This window comes from Paralichthys olivaceus, chromosome 20 (genome assembly GCF_024713975.1).
Source record: "Paralichthys olivaceus isolate ysfri-2021 chromosome 20, ASM2471397v2, whole genome shotgun sequence".
Classification (NCBI taxonomy): Eukaryota; Metazoa; Chordata; class Actinopteri; order Pleuronectiformes; family Paralichthyidae; genus Paralichthys; species Paralichthys olivaceus.
Window position 1 is genome coordinate 4,162,757 of NC_091112.1, and position 15,890 is coordinate 4,178,646.

Here is a 15,890-nt window from a genome sequence, read left to right on the forward strand (position 1 = left end):
CTTTTACTGCTCTGTGATCTGTAGTAGTGCCTGAAGAGAGCCCGATGCCTTTAACGTCAAATCAACAGCATTCACAAAACAAGTGTGAATGTTGAGATGGCTTTAATGATGGCTGTGTTGTGAAGAATGCAGTGATTTCTTATTTATTCTTTGACAATGTCATTACCTCTACATCTGACACATAAAGCCTTGACAGTTTGCAAACATCCAAAATGTGAAATAAAATGAGTTTGGTAAAGTGTGATTTGTGCGTGCTGGATTTCCCTGAAAAAAATCTTTGCTTTGGGTCATTTTTGCCATCACAGATGATATAGAAAGTCATTTTCATATCTCAGTATGAAATGGTGCCGCAGTGTCCTGATCTGTGGTTTTTCTCCCCTTCATCTTGCGGTACTACTTGAAGGTGTTTACAGTCTGGTGCTAGCAGATACTTTCCATCTTCGAACAGATCTGAGGACGTCTATCAGACGAACATTCATCCAATCTGAACACGTGCATTTAGGAAGTTCTGTTCCAAATTCCAGAGCTGCTCAGAGTTCCACTTAATTAATGTCCTCACTCAGAATCCACAAAGAAGGACACTTTGCAAAGTAAATCTGAAAGAGGACAGAGACGTAATCAGGTCACAGCGATAGAAAATTACTTGTAGATGTTTGCTGGAACAGGACAACCAAACCCCTTTAACAGTAATTTCAAGATTTTATTGCACAAAAGAGAGTTTTGTATGACTTCACATGCTTTGATCAACTATCTAAGTCAATAAAAGCCATATCTACAAAACCCAGAATGTGTCATTAGACATTCACGAGTGAGTGGACTGGTTAAAATGGTCTCTAATGGTGTTACTTAATGTTTAAAGTTGTTTAACCTATAAAAACTTGTCACATATATTTCCAAATGCAGCATACTTCTAATATATTTTCAAGGCACTTTACAAACCAAAGTTGCAAAATAAAATTTTTAGATCTATAACTATATCAACATTAATGCAAACACTATACAGGGGATTGTTACCTGTGATGCAGTCTTCTGCACTTGGAGACTCCAGCGATTTCCATCTCGTGGGAGCAGATTCTAAAAGAGAGAGATTTTCGGCTCTCAGCATCTGAAGAAGTGTTTTCCTCCTCAGGAATCTGAACACACGAGTTGAGGGAAAAAAAACAGCAACCACAAATGTAACGCATAATCCAATGCAAACAAATATATAAAAGGATACTGTTGCCGATAGTGACGCTCAGCATCCTGCAGCCACTCCAGCATGTCAGCGATAGACGGGGTGATTGTCGAGCGCTCGGTTACAGTGACAACATCCAGGCTGTCTGCGTTCTGCTCGTAAAGTTGGAGGACCGTAACGACCTGGTTGCTGATGGCATCTCGAGCAGACTGGAGAGAGGACCTGAGGGAAAGAGAGAAGAAGGGATTCATGGATGGATAGATAAAAAAAACATGTCCTGTCCTAAATCTTATTGACCATTTGATACATTGGTGTTTTTGTTCTGTTTCTATCTCTGCCCTGTGTGCTATGAAAGGTGCCTGTACATAAATAATAAAAAATCTGGCTCTACACCAAGAGTGGTACACCAGTGGCATCTGCCAGCGAAACAGGGACGAAACACAGCAATGCTGCTTGTAAAGTGCCATAAGCCAGTGACCAGAGATTTGTTGTCATTCAAACTAAGCAGAAGAAGCAAATAAAACATGAGAATCTCAGACTACACAAACACAAACAATGCAAATGAAAACGGTGCACACGAATATGGATATTCAAGTGTTATTTCTGAATCGGCGTTGCACTCTTCATCCCATCCACTCACATCTTCTCGTGGAGTCGGAACAGGACCGTGTCTGTGGCCAGGGACAGTTTGAACCTCAGACGATCCTCCAGGTCGGGGAAGTGTCTGAGCGGCGTGTCCGGGATGTGGATGCGGGACAAGGCGCTGCTCTGCTCCGCCAGATTCCCCAGAGACACCATCAGGGGGTCGCACTCCGCCACCGCGCTCCTCCATACTTTCTGATTGGTCTCCACAGTCTTGAAGCTTTTCCTCAGCGCCTGATGGAGCGATAACACCGCGGGTTTGGACATTTCAGGAGCCGATTTTTACTCATAAATCCACTTTAAAAAGATTCCCGCGTGCGCGTAATAAATAAATCAAGGTAGTTAAAACCTAAATCTCTAGTTTAAGACACAATAACATCGCAATTCGCTTCCATTCAGCCTTGAACACTTTGTTTACGCTGCTGCTGGAAACATCACGTTTCGCACCATGTTGCTCGAACACCATTTCCGGGACTGTGACGTAAGCGCCGTCAACGCGCGCCGTGATTGGCCGAGAGCTGCCTTTACCGCGACGTAAAAGAAACGCGCGTCCCGATTGGCTTATTCGGGATGTGGGTCCCTCCCCGCGCGCAGATTTGAAAAGTGCCCCCCGAGAAGAAGGAAGAGCGAAGAATCCGAGCGGCGAAAACACAAGCAGGTAATGAAATATCTGCAGAATACACGACACGCTGGTGGAACGCGACAGTGTAAGGTGTTTGTGAGGTACTCGTACTCGTGGATGATGTCATACAATGAAGGAAGTCGGTGCATTAGCCGGAGGAGGACGTGGCTCTTGCTAAGTAGCTAGCATTAACGGTTAGCTCGCTGTGGTTCATTACGATTCTCCTCTGCTCGGAGAGATAATGATGGAGTCCGGTGGGTTGTGTTGTTTCTCAGTGTCTCGGTGTCCGCAGACATGGCCCCCAGGAAGAGAACCACCAGGCAGCAGAAGAACAACCCCAAGTCCGCCAAGCTCGAAGCCTTCCTGGAGGACTTCGACAGCGAGGGTGAACACACACACTCAGTCACCGTGCAGGGGAAACTTCAAATGAGTCACCACACAACCACTGAAGCCTTATCACAGCATGTCACACACTTCTCACCATGCAAATGACATTACTTCCGTGTATTTGTACTTTAATTGAAGTGTAATATTTGGGTTAGGGTTCAGTCTAAATATGCTTTGTAGGAAAAAAGGTGCAATATATCTCTAAAAGTGCCTTTAATTTGTAGTTGAGGTGTTGTGGTTCTAGAAATGCAGAATACTTGTTGTACGTCATAGAAACTCCAGTTTGTACGACTGTAAAAAAAACATGGCTGCCTCTGTAGGGAGGACCTGCTCCCTATGTAAATATAAAGTATTTAAATTTAAAGGGACCATTCTAGGGTAAATTCTTACAATTCAGATGAAACACACAAGGATCATTTTATAGTAAATGTCTGTCAGTAGATCCCTTTCACCTAAATCTTACACACTGGACCTTTAACAAATGGTTTCCACAAACTGATAATGATGTTGTTTCTCTAACTCTCTGACAGCAAGTTATTGAAACCTGTTATCTTCAAATTTTTTATGTTAAAACGTTGAAGGAGGTTGTGTATTCTGTGACGCTGCGTCAACACTAACACCACCTGTTGTTTTTCTAGTGAAAACCAGAGTCGGACAACTGAAGGAGAAGATCAACCAACTGCTGAAAGATGTCGACAACAGCTACAACATGGCACTGATTAAGTTGCCCAGGGCTGTCAGGCAGATGCCCTGGATGGAGCACTGCAGTAAGTCGACACAAACCCTCTCACGTTAGTCTCATAAAACCCCAAAGACTTTTATACCACAGATGCTTATTACACTTTTATGGCCTGAATGTTTTTGCAGGCTTCTGTTTTGAAATGTGAAATCGTCTCAGGGTATCTGCAAGTCTTAGATAGGTTTGGATTCCTTTTGCTGCAAAGATCCTGATTACTCTTTCTTCTAGACCCCTGACCTTGTGTAAAATCAAAACGTGAACATGAAATTATTTAGCTACTTAATTTATCCATCAGTTTTAAGTTGCTTAGTTAAGTCCAGGTTGTGTTTGATGATTTAATTATATTATTATTGTTATACGTGTTGGAAGAATGATGAAATATTTCTTTGCAAAAAACTAATTTGCATTAGTATAATGTGTAGTGTATAAAATGATTGAAAAAAGGTTTATTCTTCAATCATCATGTAATTAAAAGCATTTACGTCATTCTCTGTCTCTGTAGAGCCCGAGAAACCAAAGTCACCGGAGGTGGATGCTTCAAAGGTGAGTTGAAGGTCTTCACACCGCGTCTCATGACCCACAGTGACACAAGCTTTAGATTGTATCTGCAGGAAGAGAAGCACATCGTCAGGGACATCCTGTGCTGAGTTAAACACTACTTTACTTTTTCACTTACGTCTGTCTGTTCACAGAGAGAAGAGGAAGCTGCTATAGTTGAGAGCGTCGTGGCTGAGGATCACGCAGTCCTTCTGAAATCAGTCAAGAAACGTAAGTTATAACTAGTTTTTAAGTTCACTTTAAGAAAGCAAAGTTCCATTGATGAGGCTAATTGGATAAGATGGATGATTAAATGTCCCAAATTCTTTCAGTCAAGAGAAGAATCTAAATTTTAGAGACTAATGAATCCATTAACTTTGTCTCCAACCAACAGCAACCAAGAAGAAAGCCGGAGCCAAATCCAGTTCAGAGGACGAAAACAGCCCGAGTGCAACAAGGAAGGTTAGCGGCTGGTTTTTATGCATTTACAAATGGAAAAAAAATGCAACTCAGTGTTGATTTGATCTTTGAATATGTGGAATGTTGTTCCTGATTTAGGGGAAAGCTACAAGAAAGCCCCCAACTACATCAAAAAGAGCAAAGGCCCTGGCAATCAGCAAGCAGAACACCTCCATCAGACGGTACGACACCATCTTTCTCTGATTTTTACAAACCCCCCCCCCCCCTTCTGTATTTTGCCGTGAATGTGACACTAAACATGTGTGTGGATTCAGATCGAGCAGGAAACCTCTGGTGACGCCTGCCAGGAGCATGATGGATTCTTCCTTGATGATGGGACCCACTCCCCTCGTCACGCCACGCTTCGACCCCAGGTAAACGTTAGCGTTGGACTCTTTCAGGATTTTCAGTGACCAGCGTCGATACTAAGGCCGGCGATAAACTTGCTCTTTGGCCGTGTGTTCATGTGACAGCCAGATGCGTTGTGAGTGTGATTGTTCACACACTATGGGCACTGGAGACTTGTTCGAGCAGCTATCACGCTAATTTGAAATGCTCTCGTAATGGGCCATCTTGTGCAATTTACTCTCTCGTAGCTCGTGTGTTCTTTTCAAAACCGGAGACATTATCTTCAGCGAGGGGCTCACATTACTCACCACGACTCTCCCCCCCCCCCCCCCCCAGGCTTCCTAAGACCCCTGCTGTGAGAGTTCCCCGCCACAAAGAGAGGGTCTATAGCATTTCAGTCAATGGCTCTCCCATTGCAGCAGGAAACGAGGACATCGTCATCAACGTCCCCATTGGCAACGGAGAGGTGAGCGTACAACGAGCCGGACTCTGGCTCCAGGTCCTACAAGATAATGTTTTATTGAAGTAATAAATTGTCATAAACCAGGAGAGACAACGAAGGAAATCCAAGAAAATGTGACGTTTTTAATATTAGCATTATGATAATATAGTGAGAATTCAGTTGTGAAATGAAGATTGATCCTGTTTTTTAATGTTGAGGTTTTACCTGTGGGTTGTATTTGTGGATTCATCAAGACCTTTGCTGTAGACTGACTGACTAACACTTTGTCTTGTGTTGTGTTGGACCAGAGCGTCCAGCTGTTGGCCAGTCAGATGGACTCAGTCGATCTGTCGCTGCTGGATGAAACTGCCCTGAGGAGCATTCGGCTGCTGAAGGTACAGTGTATTGATCACGTCTGCGGGGCTTTTTGTGCACCGTCACTCTGGAGCCTCTTTTCTCATCACCTCTGTTTTTTCTGCCTCTCTCTTACAGAATCGCCTCACAACACTGTGCGGAAAATCAGAGTGACCGACGCAACTACTGCTCTGATTTTTTTTTTTTTTTTTTTCTGATGTCATTGGTTTGAAGGGCACGGCTGGATTTTAGTAGTTCTGTCTTTGCAGCTTTTATAAGATTATTTGACTGTTTATTCTTTGCTTCTTTTGTAAATACACTACATTTTTTTTTTGTTTCCACTCTATCTTTCTATACAGTAGCTCACGTTTCCATTGTTAGCGCAAATGCATACGTCATGTAAATACTTTCATCTTTGTCTGCAAAACTGATAAAGGGTTTTGTTGAGCAGTTCTTTGTGATGTGTTTTTTTTGGGATTCAAACTCGATGGTTGAATAAGAATAATGAGTGCATGGTTTTCAATGGGTCTTAAAAAACAGGTCCAAATTATATCAACGTTCATTTAATGCTTCTTCCATTACACTAAGAGAAATGTTTTGGTGGAGTATTGTCTACATGTGTAGTAGTTCTTTCTCAGTTACTCACATTTTAACATGAAATCAAACTACAGATCGACAGGTAACTGATAATTGATGTTCTTCCATATCTGTTGCACGTGACATACGTCTTACATTTGACTCATTACGATCTTAAAAACCATGAAATGTTTAGCTGGTGAAACCTGCAGAAACCCTCTGCATGGACGAGTAGCTCCCGACTGTGCCCCCACAGATTCACGGACAGTTCAAGCCTTTCCAAACTGGCTGTACCTTTGCATAGTGACCACTAAGTGGCAGCATTTCACCACAGGAAATGAGGTGTCATTGCTTCTCCTCATTATTAATAGTAGTCAAACAAATCATTGTGTTCACGCCTTAAAAATAGTGATTGAGCCGTGTCAATTTTCTGCATCAACTTTTAACACAGTCTTTATAGTTTGACACTTTAGTGGTGGAATATTTAAATGTACCATGTGTCCATTTCCATGCAAAATATTCAAAGCTAAAGGAGACAATGAAAATCGCTGTTATCCTGAGCTTTATTTATGGTTCTGGTGATAAACGAGTTAATAAATCTGCCTCAAATCATTAAAAAAAAAAAAATAGATCACCAGAGCTGCCACCTCCTGGCACTGGAACCAGCACTCTGACTTTCTCCTGTGTGTGATTTCTCCTCTATAGACGATCAAACTCCAGCTTTTGCTTGTGTAAGAAGTTCCTCTTGTCCTTTTCGCGACTTTGTTTACACAGAGGGACATTAGCGAGTCACGTGACCTGCTGTTGGCAGGAAGTGGCAGCCTTTCCCACTCCTGGCACGGGAACCTGCACTCTGACTTTCGGGGGACATCATAACGCTGCCAATTAGAAGTCCATTAAGGTTCGTTAGGCCTGATGAGCTTGTTAGGGTCCCCACCTGGGATGATGAACTGGGTCAGACCGGGCTTCACCTTGAGGCCCAGACAGACGAGCATAACTCTTCGTTATTCCCGTCGGATTCTCATGCATCATATGCTACAGAGCCCCTCCATGGAAACTCTGTGCCCCGAGCTGAAACTGGGCCTAGCACCTTCCATCTGTATCCATCTTCAGCGCTTTATCATCTGCCGTCTCTCGCTGTGCAAACTGTGTTGCAGAGGCAGAAAACCCAAACTCTGCATCCCCACAAACGACAGATGTTGTGGTCAGTGGTGCATGCAGTGCGGCTCCCTCGTTAGCGGAGCACCAAGCCCTCGTGCACCTGCTCTACATATCATAGAATTTTCCTCGCATTGCCTCTGAATGGATTGGATTCTTTTTTTATTCTCTAGGTGGGTGGAAAATTGCCATTTTGCACGGATGGCTTGGTTTTCAGTAAGCACGCAGGCAGTGGCACGGTGACAGGTGCGGTATGGATGGGGCGGATTTTGAGGTCACAGAGCAACACTGCTACATAAATCATCCGCGGAGATGTTTAGGATGAGGGACTGGAAGCCGAGGGAGAGACGCAGGACAGAGATGCTTTGGCACAACTGACTCTACGTTGGCATTATTCTGTACTGTTTTATTACTTTGCAGTGTCTTTCAGCTCATTGTTTTGGTTTTACGACTCATAATTAAACAGTTTGGTTCATTAATTAAAACCGTTTCCAGGAAAGAAGTTCATTCAAACTCGGCAGCTAAAGAATTGAACAATTAACAGGTGCAGAGCTGGGTATTGTTTTTTTGCCCAGGATTTTGTTGTCTTTTGTTCAACCCACCAATCCCATCTCTAAAACCCAAACCCCGCCTGACTCCACCCGCCCTCACAGTCTCATGTGTGTCCGACACAAACTTGCAGTATTCCTTTACAAAGCCCTCCTACCCCCAACCCCCTCCAGCTGCTGGAGCCGTTGGTTAATTGAGCCCCCAGACCCGCAGAAACTGCCAAATTTTTTTTCGCCAAGACGAATGGACGCGGCCGAGGCAAGTTCTCCCAGCGAAATCAATTATCTGATGCGTCGAGGCCTCCTAAAAATCCCATCCGTCAAGTGCGCCGCTAATCGATTTATTCATGTACCCACACCTTCGTCTGCCATTGTCCCTCACTCAATTCATATCAAGTCAGCCAGGGGTCGAGACTCATCTGTTGCTAATGTTGGTTTGTCAGCACAAACTTAAACAAAAAAAAAAAAAGTGGCACTGAACGCTTCTGTTCCTTCTGCTTTGGTGATGGAGACACAAAGTGATGGTGAAGTGAAGTGGCGGTGAGGAGGAAGAGGCAAATGGGACTGAACTGCCCCCACATGATGCATTCTGGGCATGTGTTCACCTGGTGGCCAGCAGGGCCCTTATGATGTTTTGATGGGCGGCCCCTCTGTTGCTCAGGGCCCCCCCCCCCGACGATGGGGGAGGTAGAGAGGAACATCTGCTGCCAAAGAAAACCTTCGCGGGCCCTGAAATTTACGAGCTGCTCCGAGGAGAGGCAGGAGGTTAATTCCACTCACTGATTGCACAGAGGTAAACTTCAGCTGGAGGAGCTCGACGGTGGCTCTGAAATACAGACTTCTGTCTACCAGCGTTTGTTTGCACACTGACATTGAACCTGACTCTGTGGTTCGAGGAAGTCCTTAACGTTCGAGGGTCATGTGTAAATGAACTGATCTGATTTGTGTAATTGTCATGTTTGAACAGATGGACGTTTCCACACAGGAAATCCAACCAAAAAGGAAAAGGCCAAATTTTCTTCAATGGAAGATTTGTCACTTCCTGTATATTGTTCCGAGCCCTGTCATTATAAATGTGGGGGCGTGTGAGTGAATGTTACGTACAAAGTCTTTCGGAATCAGTCCGTTAGAATGTTAAATTCAAATTGTTATCTCCCCACCTTACACATGTTTTATTCAAAGAGAAGTCTCACTCTCAGCCCTGCATCCGCTAATCGTCCCTCCTCTACTTGTGTCACGTTGCTCGAGTCCCACGAGACTCAGGTTGTTGCAGGAAGACGAAAGAGGAAACAGGAGCCGTTGAGTTACAGAGAAAAACTGTTACGGCTGAATCTTTTTCTGATGTGCACAATGTCGATGAAGCATTTGACCTCGATGGGTTCCCTCGTTTGAGCCGGAGTATACAAACCCCCCGACCCTCACATAGAAAAGCAGTTTAGAGAATGGATCCCTTTTTGAGGTGGGATCTAAAGCCAGACTCTGATCTCAATACAATCACCTGATTAGTTTTCTTCTGTGTTGCCTTGTTCACTTATTCTGGCCGATCTGTCAAATTAACAGCAGTTTAACAGCACATCCTTGTTTATTGTTTCCCCAAAGTGAATTAAACACAGGCTGAATTTCTAAGTTTGGTTCTGCTTTTAATTGCTCCACAATAAATCGAGGAAATACAACTTTTTTCTCTCTTCCAGTTTCCACAGTTTCAGACTCAAGGGCACAGACTTGTAGTTTCCTAAGAGGAGGAACCGATGGTGTGCACTCACAGGGTTTTAATGTGGAAAGCATTAATAGTGGAGACACTACCCTCAGTGTTTATTCATTCCTAAGCTGGACCTGGCGTGGGCAGGTTGAAAACAAGCTTTTCTTATTTGGTTAAGACGAATATGAGATACAAAAACCGGGAAGGGCGACGGAGCGGGGATGAAATAAAGTGAATTCTCACCCCATTCATTACCTCCATCACAGAGAGAACGGGAAAGTGACCATAAAATAAGCGGCGGAGCTGTGGCCGGGATTGCCTTTGAGAAATAATTAAAGCCTCTTTGCAATGCTCCCCAGCCTCCGGGGAAAAAAAAATTCCCATCTTCTGTATGGTCTCCAATTGATGTTTGGTTTACCAGCTCCTCTGTATAAAGCAGACCTTCGATAAACTATATCACCCTATTTGTGAGAGTAATACAGCCCACTGCAGTCCTCAATTAGGTATAAATGACACAGCAAATTGGAAAATTAGGAGGAGAGGGAAGGATAATTTGCTCCAAAACGGGCTAAAACCAATTCATTAGGACATCAGGAAGGAGACTAAGGGTGTGTTTCTGTCCTCCAACTATAAATCCCTGTGCACTCTTAACTTCAGCTGTTCACCTCGTGTACAGGCTGCGTTTCTGGAACCATCATGTGACTCATTATGTCGTAAATAGTGCGAGGAGAAAAATCCCACTTGCTAACGCAATTAAAATGTTTTTGATTATGATGGAAAAGGAAAACATTTGCCTGTTGAACATGAACGGATCAGACTGATGATTCGTGGTTCGGTGAGGTCAGCACAGGACAGTGAGGCTGTCGACGGCTGAGACAGCGTGGGCGTCTGAATGTCTGTCAACTACATGACCTGGGTAAAGTTGAAGAAGGTTCAAGCTAAATGTTTTTGTATTTTTACTTTGGTCCACATCCCGTCCACTAACATGGAGGAGGTGTGTATACCCAGCCACCAGGGGGGTGAGGTCAGATTCTGCGGACTCTCTGTGGACTTTATATCAGCGGACCAGGCGGAGAGCGTCCACAAAATGTCCAGAGGCTCTCAGAGGATCTCTGGAGTTCAGTGCTTCGCTTCGCTTCACACAGAGCTTGATATCGCTGCTCACACATGGCTGTTGCTCTGTAGTATTCTGTGAAGTTTTCCCTCCCGTGTTATTTTAGGGGATGTACTTCTGACCCATATGTCTACTGTATATAACCCGTGTGCTGTTAAATATACAACACAATCCAAAAACATCTGCTTTTGAAACTAGCTGCTGGTAAGAAAAAAAACTTCCACCCAAACTGTGTGTCAGTGTGTGGTTGTGATTCTGGTCACAAAATGCAGAGATGAAGTTAGTGGTGATGATTGGTGCTGTGAGACACACACACACACACACACACACACACACACGTTCTTGGGTCACTGGAGAAACACCTGTCTCTCTTGGATTCATGGGGACAAACCGACATGATGAGAGAATCCATTTGTCTTCATTCGCAGACTCTCTTTTTATTAGACGCTGTGGTGATGAGTGATTTTGGACAAAACCACCGAGATGAATTATTTACAGTCTGTGTATCAGCCACAATAAAACTGCTGCGTGTCCCCGTTTCCTCGTCTGTTTTCCTGGAAACAACATGCAACATTAAAAAAAACCCTGAGAAAGCTCATCAGGACTGTTCGGATGCTGAGGCGCGGGTTTCTCCCTCTCCTGCATAATCAGCGTAAATGACCTCAGCGGTGGAGGGCTGGCTGCAGTAATTTGAATATTTTCTCCTGAGGGGCCTCTGAGAACGACGGCCTCTCTGCTGATGGAGCGGATTATTCGAGTCTCACTGATTTCAGCAAAATTAATTTCAAACCTGCTTTAAGCCGATATTCTAACAGTGACACGACGTCTGTTGTCATGCTTAGCTCTCGTCTTTAAAAAGTGCTTTTTGTCTTGTTTGCAGCTCCTCGACGTTACAGTGGCAGGGGAGCAGAATCACCCCCCCCCCCCGTCACGTCTGAGTGCAAGTTGTGCTAATCTAAAGTTTCACGGTGCTCATAGCAACTTGGAGCTTATTCAAACCGACTGAGCGGGGCGACGGTGTGGCTGCACCTGCCAAGAGCTGCGGTGATGCCACAGCTCAGCAGGTTTAACACAGATTATTGCTGGTATCCTGCTGAAACATTCTTTTCTCTGTTCTCCTTGTTCTCTTTTTACAAGAAGCGACAGCTGACACAGTCGGCCGCACGCACAAGTTTAGAATGAAAAAAAACAAAACAGCAAAATTAAGTGATTTTTCTTTTTCACTTCAGCTTGTGGGACGACAGGTTCCATCTCTGATGTGAGTTAAAGGCAGTGTGTTGAATGTTAGAAGATCTTTTGGGAGAAATGGAATAAAATATTGATAATTAGGGTTTTATTTGTGTAAAATCAGCTGAAACTTGTGATTTTGTTTCTCGTCCATGATGCACGCCATGTCGTACCGCCATGTGTTTTGGTTTTAAGGGATGCATCCACAGCTAATGGTATTAATGTAAGAAAACGAAGGGGCATCAAAACTTTCCTATCGTGTCCGACTACAGCTCTGTTGCTATAGGCGACAGCAGTAAGGGCTTGCTGCCGTAGTTCCTTGAGGGGTGTTCCTTTGGTTGGGTTAGGAGTCTCATGTGTCTCCTGCTCTGAGACTGTTCATCTTTCTCCCTCAGCAACATAAATTCATTCTACAACATCCTTTTGTGTATTTTAACAACATGCTCTCAAATCTTTAAAACGCAATTATTCTTCAAATGTAAATGACTGATGATGCATGCACTGTAGCATAAAGAAATCCTCACAGCAGCTTGTTGCTCCATCTATTTACCAAAGGAGAGTGATGCCACCATATGTAGCATCGTATGGCCATCTGCAGATATATTATCCAATGAATAAGCCTCACTGCAGCAAACTGTCTTAGTCTCTTCTTCCCACACACTTTTTTTTTACTGGACAGCTGCTTTGAAATAATCAAAGCTGTGCAACTTATCACCTCAAATGATGGACCTGCTTTTCTCTGGCAAAGTCCAGGAAGATAAATCAAAAGGTCTTATTTGTCCCATGCTCGTAAAAATTCTGTGCCATGAAATGCGAGGTAACATACTTCTAACAGGCCCGTGTGTGAACATTGTCATGTTGAGAACATGCAAACTCCACAGAAAGACCCCGCTACACCGCCACCTACCAGAAATCAAAAGCAGCTGAACATGTGAAGTTCATCAGAGGGAGAGACCGAGTTTCTGACGGCGCTGACAGCAGCGACGCTGACTGACTCACTGCCTTTGACTCGAAGGTCGCGATAGACGAAAATACTAGAATTGATGCAGATATTGACTTTTCTGGGACCTTGCTCCTGAATGACAGGTCGTTCCACTTGCTGCATGAAAACAAGCAAAAACATAAAAAAGTGAGGATGAGCTTGAGAAATAAATCTCTGTCGTATTATCATATAACTGCTAATAAGACAAATGTAAAAAAGAAAAAGAAAAAGTAATTTCAGGGAGCATTCAGCTGTGCCCGCTGAAATTATTTAAAACCACTCGAGGACTTGACGTGACAGGAGGGGGAATTTTCCGAGAGCTGGTAAAGTATGTGTGCATTGATCTGAGGCTGAGCAGCTTTAATACTGAATCGATACGTGTCAGGACGACTGTATGGGTACAGACGCATTAAGTGTCAGATGGAGGTAATGAACAGAAACTCTTAGCTGTCAGATATGACCTTATTACCAGGCTGCAGAGTCAACATGTCCACAAGTTACGAGTTCATGTGTTTGACTTGTTTGTCCTGCTGAGGACAGACACTTTTATAAAACACCTTTTAATGCATTTTTTAACGATGTGAAAATACGTAATCTTTTCACAGGAAGAAAAACAAACTTATTGGAGTTTTACTTTTTACGTTTTACGATTAAACAAACACATCACGTTGCAGGGAATTTTTAATTTCAATGCTTTTTGGCCTTTATATTCCGTGCAAGCTATTCTTTGCATATGCTTCATCACCTGAGGAGTAAAAAAAAAAAAATTCTTCATATGATGTATTTCTTGCTCCTTTCCTTATTTGTCTCCAATCCCCTGATATCCTGGTGGCTATATTACACAGCTGAGTCTATCTTTGAAAGAATCGAGGCAATAAAAATGTTTTATTTACTCTTATCTGGAGCAGACGCCCCCCCCCCCCCCCTAAAAAAAACAGACTTTCAACATGCAGCCCTGAGAAAGATTCCCGGTCCCGTCTCCTGGCAGGATTTTCGTCTGATTTTCCGTTTATTAAAAAGTCTTATTCCTTGTCGCGGAGCCTCGTACATTATTGCGGCAGATTTCTTGGTGGGAATCGTCTCTCCCATGAGCTGCTGAGGCTAATGGAGGGGAGGCACAGACAGAGGAAGGAGGAATGAAACCTCAGGTTGCTAAATCAGGTCTTGCCTTTGACCACTTAATAATGAAAAGCAATTACAGGCCGGCTCAGCGAGGGAGTTTGCTTTTTCTTTTCTTTATTATCGAGGCCCTGTAGCGCTGGAAGCCTAATGCATGTTGTCAAGGATAGTTTTAAGCAGAGCTTTCTGTTGTGGAGCTTCACTGACTTCTGTGTCAGGTTTTTTTTTTTTTTTCAAAGCGTCTTTGTTTCTTCTGTTGGAAGAAGAAAGTGGCTGCTGATTTCACACTTAACATTCACGTCTCTCACTTCAAAAGAGTATTTGTATTGGGACACAAAAAGTTCAGCTCACGGATTTTTAGTTTGCAAACTAACCACATTTAATCATTTATTTTCTGTTTCCATCCAATCGGAAAAATAACGTCTCTCATTCGAAATAGCTGTCAAATTGAGACACGATGAGCCGGTTGAACGTTTAGAAAGTTTTCTATGCTCTGGGGACCATGAATGTCTCTGTACAAGTTGTTTTTGGATTTCAGGATGACACTGGGCTCAACAGGAGGATCAGAGGTTACACCTGTGACCCCACGACCCCCCAGACACACACACATACCTGTGTCCTGAGTGTATTGTGTCATAAACAATACAGTGATAACTCCAGCTGGCATTAAACTGTGTAACTCCTGCTGTTGTAACTGTGAACCCTCACCGCCATGCATTAATATGTCCTCCAACAGCGAGAGACCCTGGGGTTCAAACTCTTACGGCAGAAGGGGCTTTTGGCAAATCGTGATGATGCAAGGTGACCTTGTTGCTTTTGGCGTTCCTGTACAGCGGTAAATACATTAAAAGTGAAGTGTGCATCTGCAATAGTGTGACAGCCACCGTGTCATTTCCTGCGAGGTGTGATGGATGGTGCGAGCCCCTCGCAGCGTGTCTTTTTCGCGAGCCTTCCATGGTGGCTCGCTGGCGGGACGGTGAGACGAGGCCACGTGTCGGGATGAAGGTCATTTGAAAATGAAAGTGTCTAATTTGAGGTGTGAAACGCGAGTTAAACTGAACTCATGTCAACGAGGCGATGTTGGGACTGCTCAGCTGGACGTGACCTGCGGTATAAACACTTTTCACAGGCGGCAGGAGGCGAACGAGCACGGCAGCAACGTGCTTCTGCTTTCTAGGTTACGCCTCTTGAACTCAAACTCACACTTTACCTCGATGACCCGTTCTCAGTGGAGCCACAAGGCTGCAATATAAATAGAGAGAATTCTAGTATTCACTCCCCACTAGAGGTCTCAGTCTGAATATACCCTGCAATTTGTTCCCTTGAAAATATCCGTAATCTTAGCTTTTTATTGTCCTTGGACTGTTTGTGTTAATATAGCCCTTCCTTCCCCTCCTTCACGACTGGGATCTGTGCCCTTCATGTAAATATCCCCCCGTGACGTGGATTCAGAACAAAGAGGAGCCATATCTGGTGAGCTACCCTTGCTCCGAGCCTCGGGTTGAACATTCCCGATGGGGCCAATCTATCACCATGTGATTTATAGGCTTTACAGGGTTTGGGGTGTGAGAGAGAGATGAAAAAAGAAAGAGTGAAGGAGTGGGAGGTGGGAACGCGGGTGTAGATGGAAAGCTAAAAAATAAAAAAAAAAGTGTGGGAAAAACCGTGAGAGAGAGAGAATGAAACAGAGACAGAGAAAGAAATTAAAGAAATGATAATCAGCCTACAGTAACTTTTCATTACTTATTGACGATGAGCTTTAT

At 43.9% G+C, this 15,890-nt stretch overlaps 2 protein-coding genes across 4 annotated transcripts; one reads left to right on the forward strand and one right to left on the reverse strand.

The window, feature by feature from the left end:
* Positions 1-85: 85 nt before the first annotated feature.
* Positions 86-2,393, reverse strand: airim (AFG2 interacting ribosome maturation factor). Its single transcript, XM_020112038.2, has 4 exons — positions 1,815-2,393; positions 1,217-1,396; positions 1,015-1,133; positions 86-596 (listed from the first exon to the last, which is right to left on the reverse strand). Exons 1-4 carry the CDS (start codon positions 2,081-2,083, stop codon positions 556-558), a joined length of 609 nt encoding a protein of 202 aa, XP_019967597.2. The 5' UTR covers positions 2,084-2,393; the 3' UTR covers positions 86-555.
* Positions 2,345-6,154, forward strand: cdca8 (cell division cycle associated 8). Of its 3 annotated transcripts, none has more exons than XM_069515973.1 (11): positions 2,345-2,474; positions 2,731-2,823; positions 3,464-3,592; positions 4,067-4,107; positions 4,257-4,332; positions 4,496-4,563; positions 4,660-4,742; positions 4,836-4,934; positions 5,245-5,374; positions 5,659-5,745; positions 5,843-6,154. In XM_069515973.1, the coding sequence occupies exons 2-11, from the start codon at positions 2,733-2,735 to the stop codon at positions 5,876-5,878; spliced, it is 840 nt and encodes a 279-aa protein (XP_069372074.1). In that variant the 5' UTR covers positions 2,345-2,474; positions 2,731-2,732; the 3' UTR covers positions 5,879-6,154. The 3 variants fall into 3 exon arrangements, with proteins under 3 accessions (XP_069372074.1, XP_069372075.1, XP_069372073.1); XM_069515974.1 differs by having other exon boundaries at positions 2,370-2,474; positions 2,714-2,823; XM_069515972.1 differs by having other exon boundaries at positions 2,374-2,473; positions 2,721-2,823.
* The last annotated feature ends 9,736 nt before the right edge of the window (positions 6,155-15,890 follow it).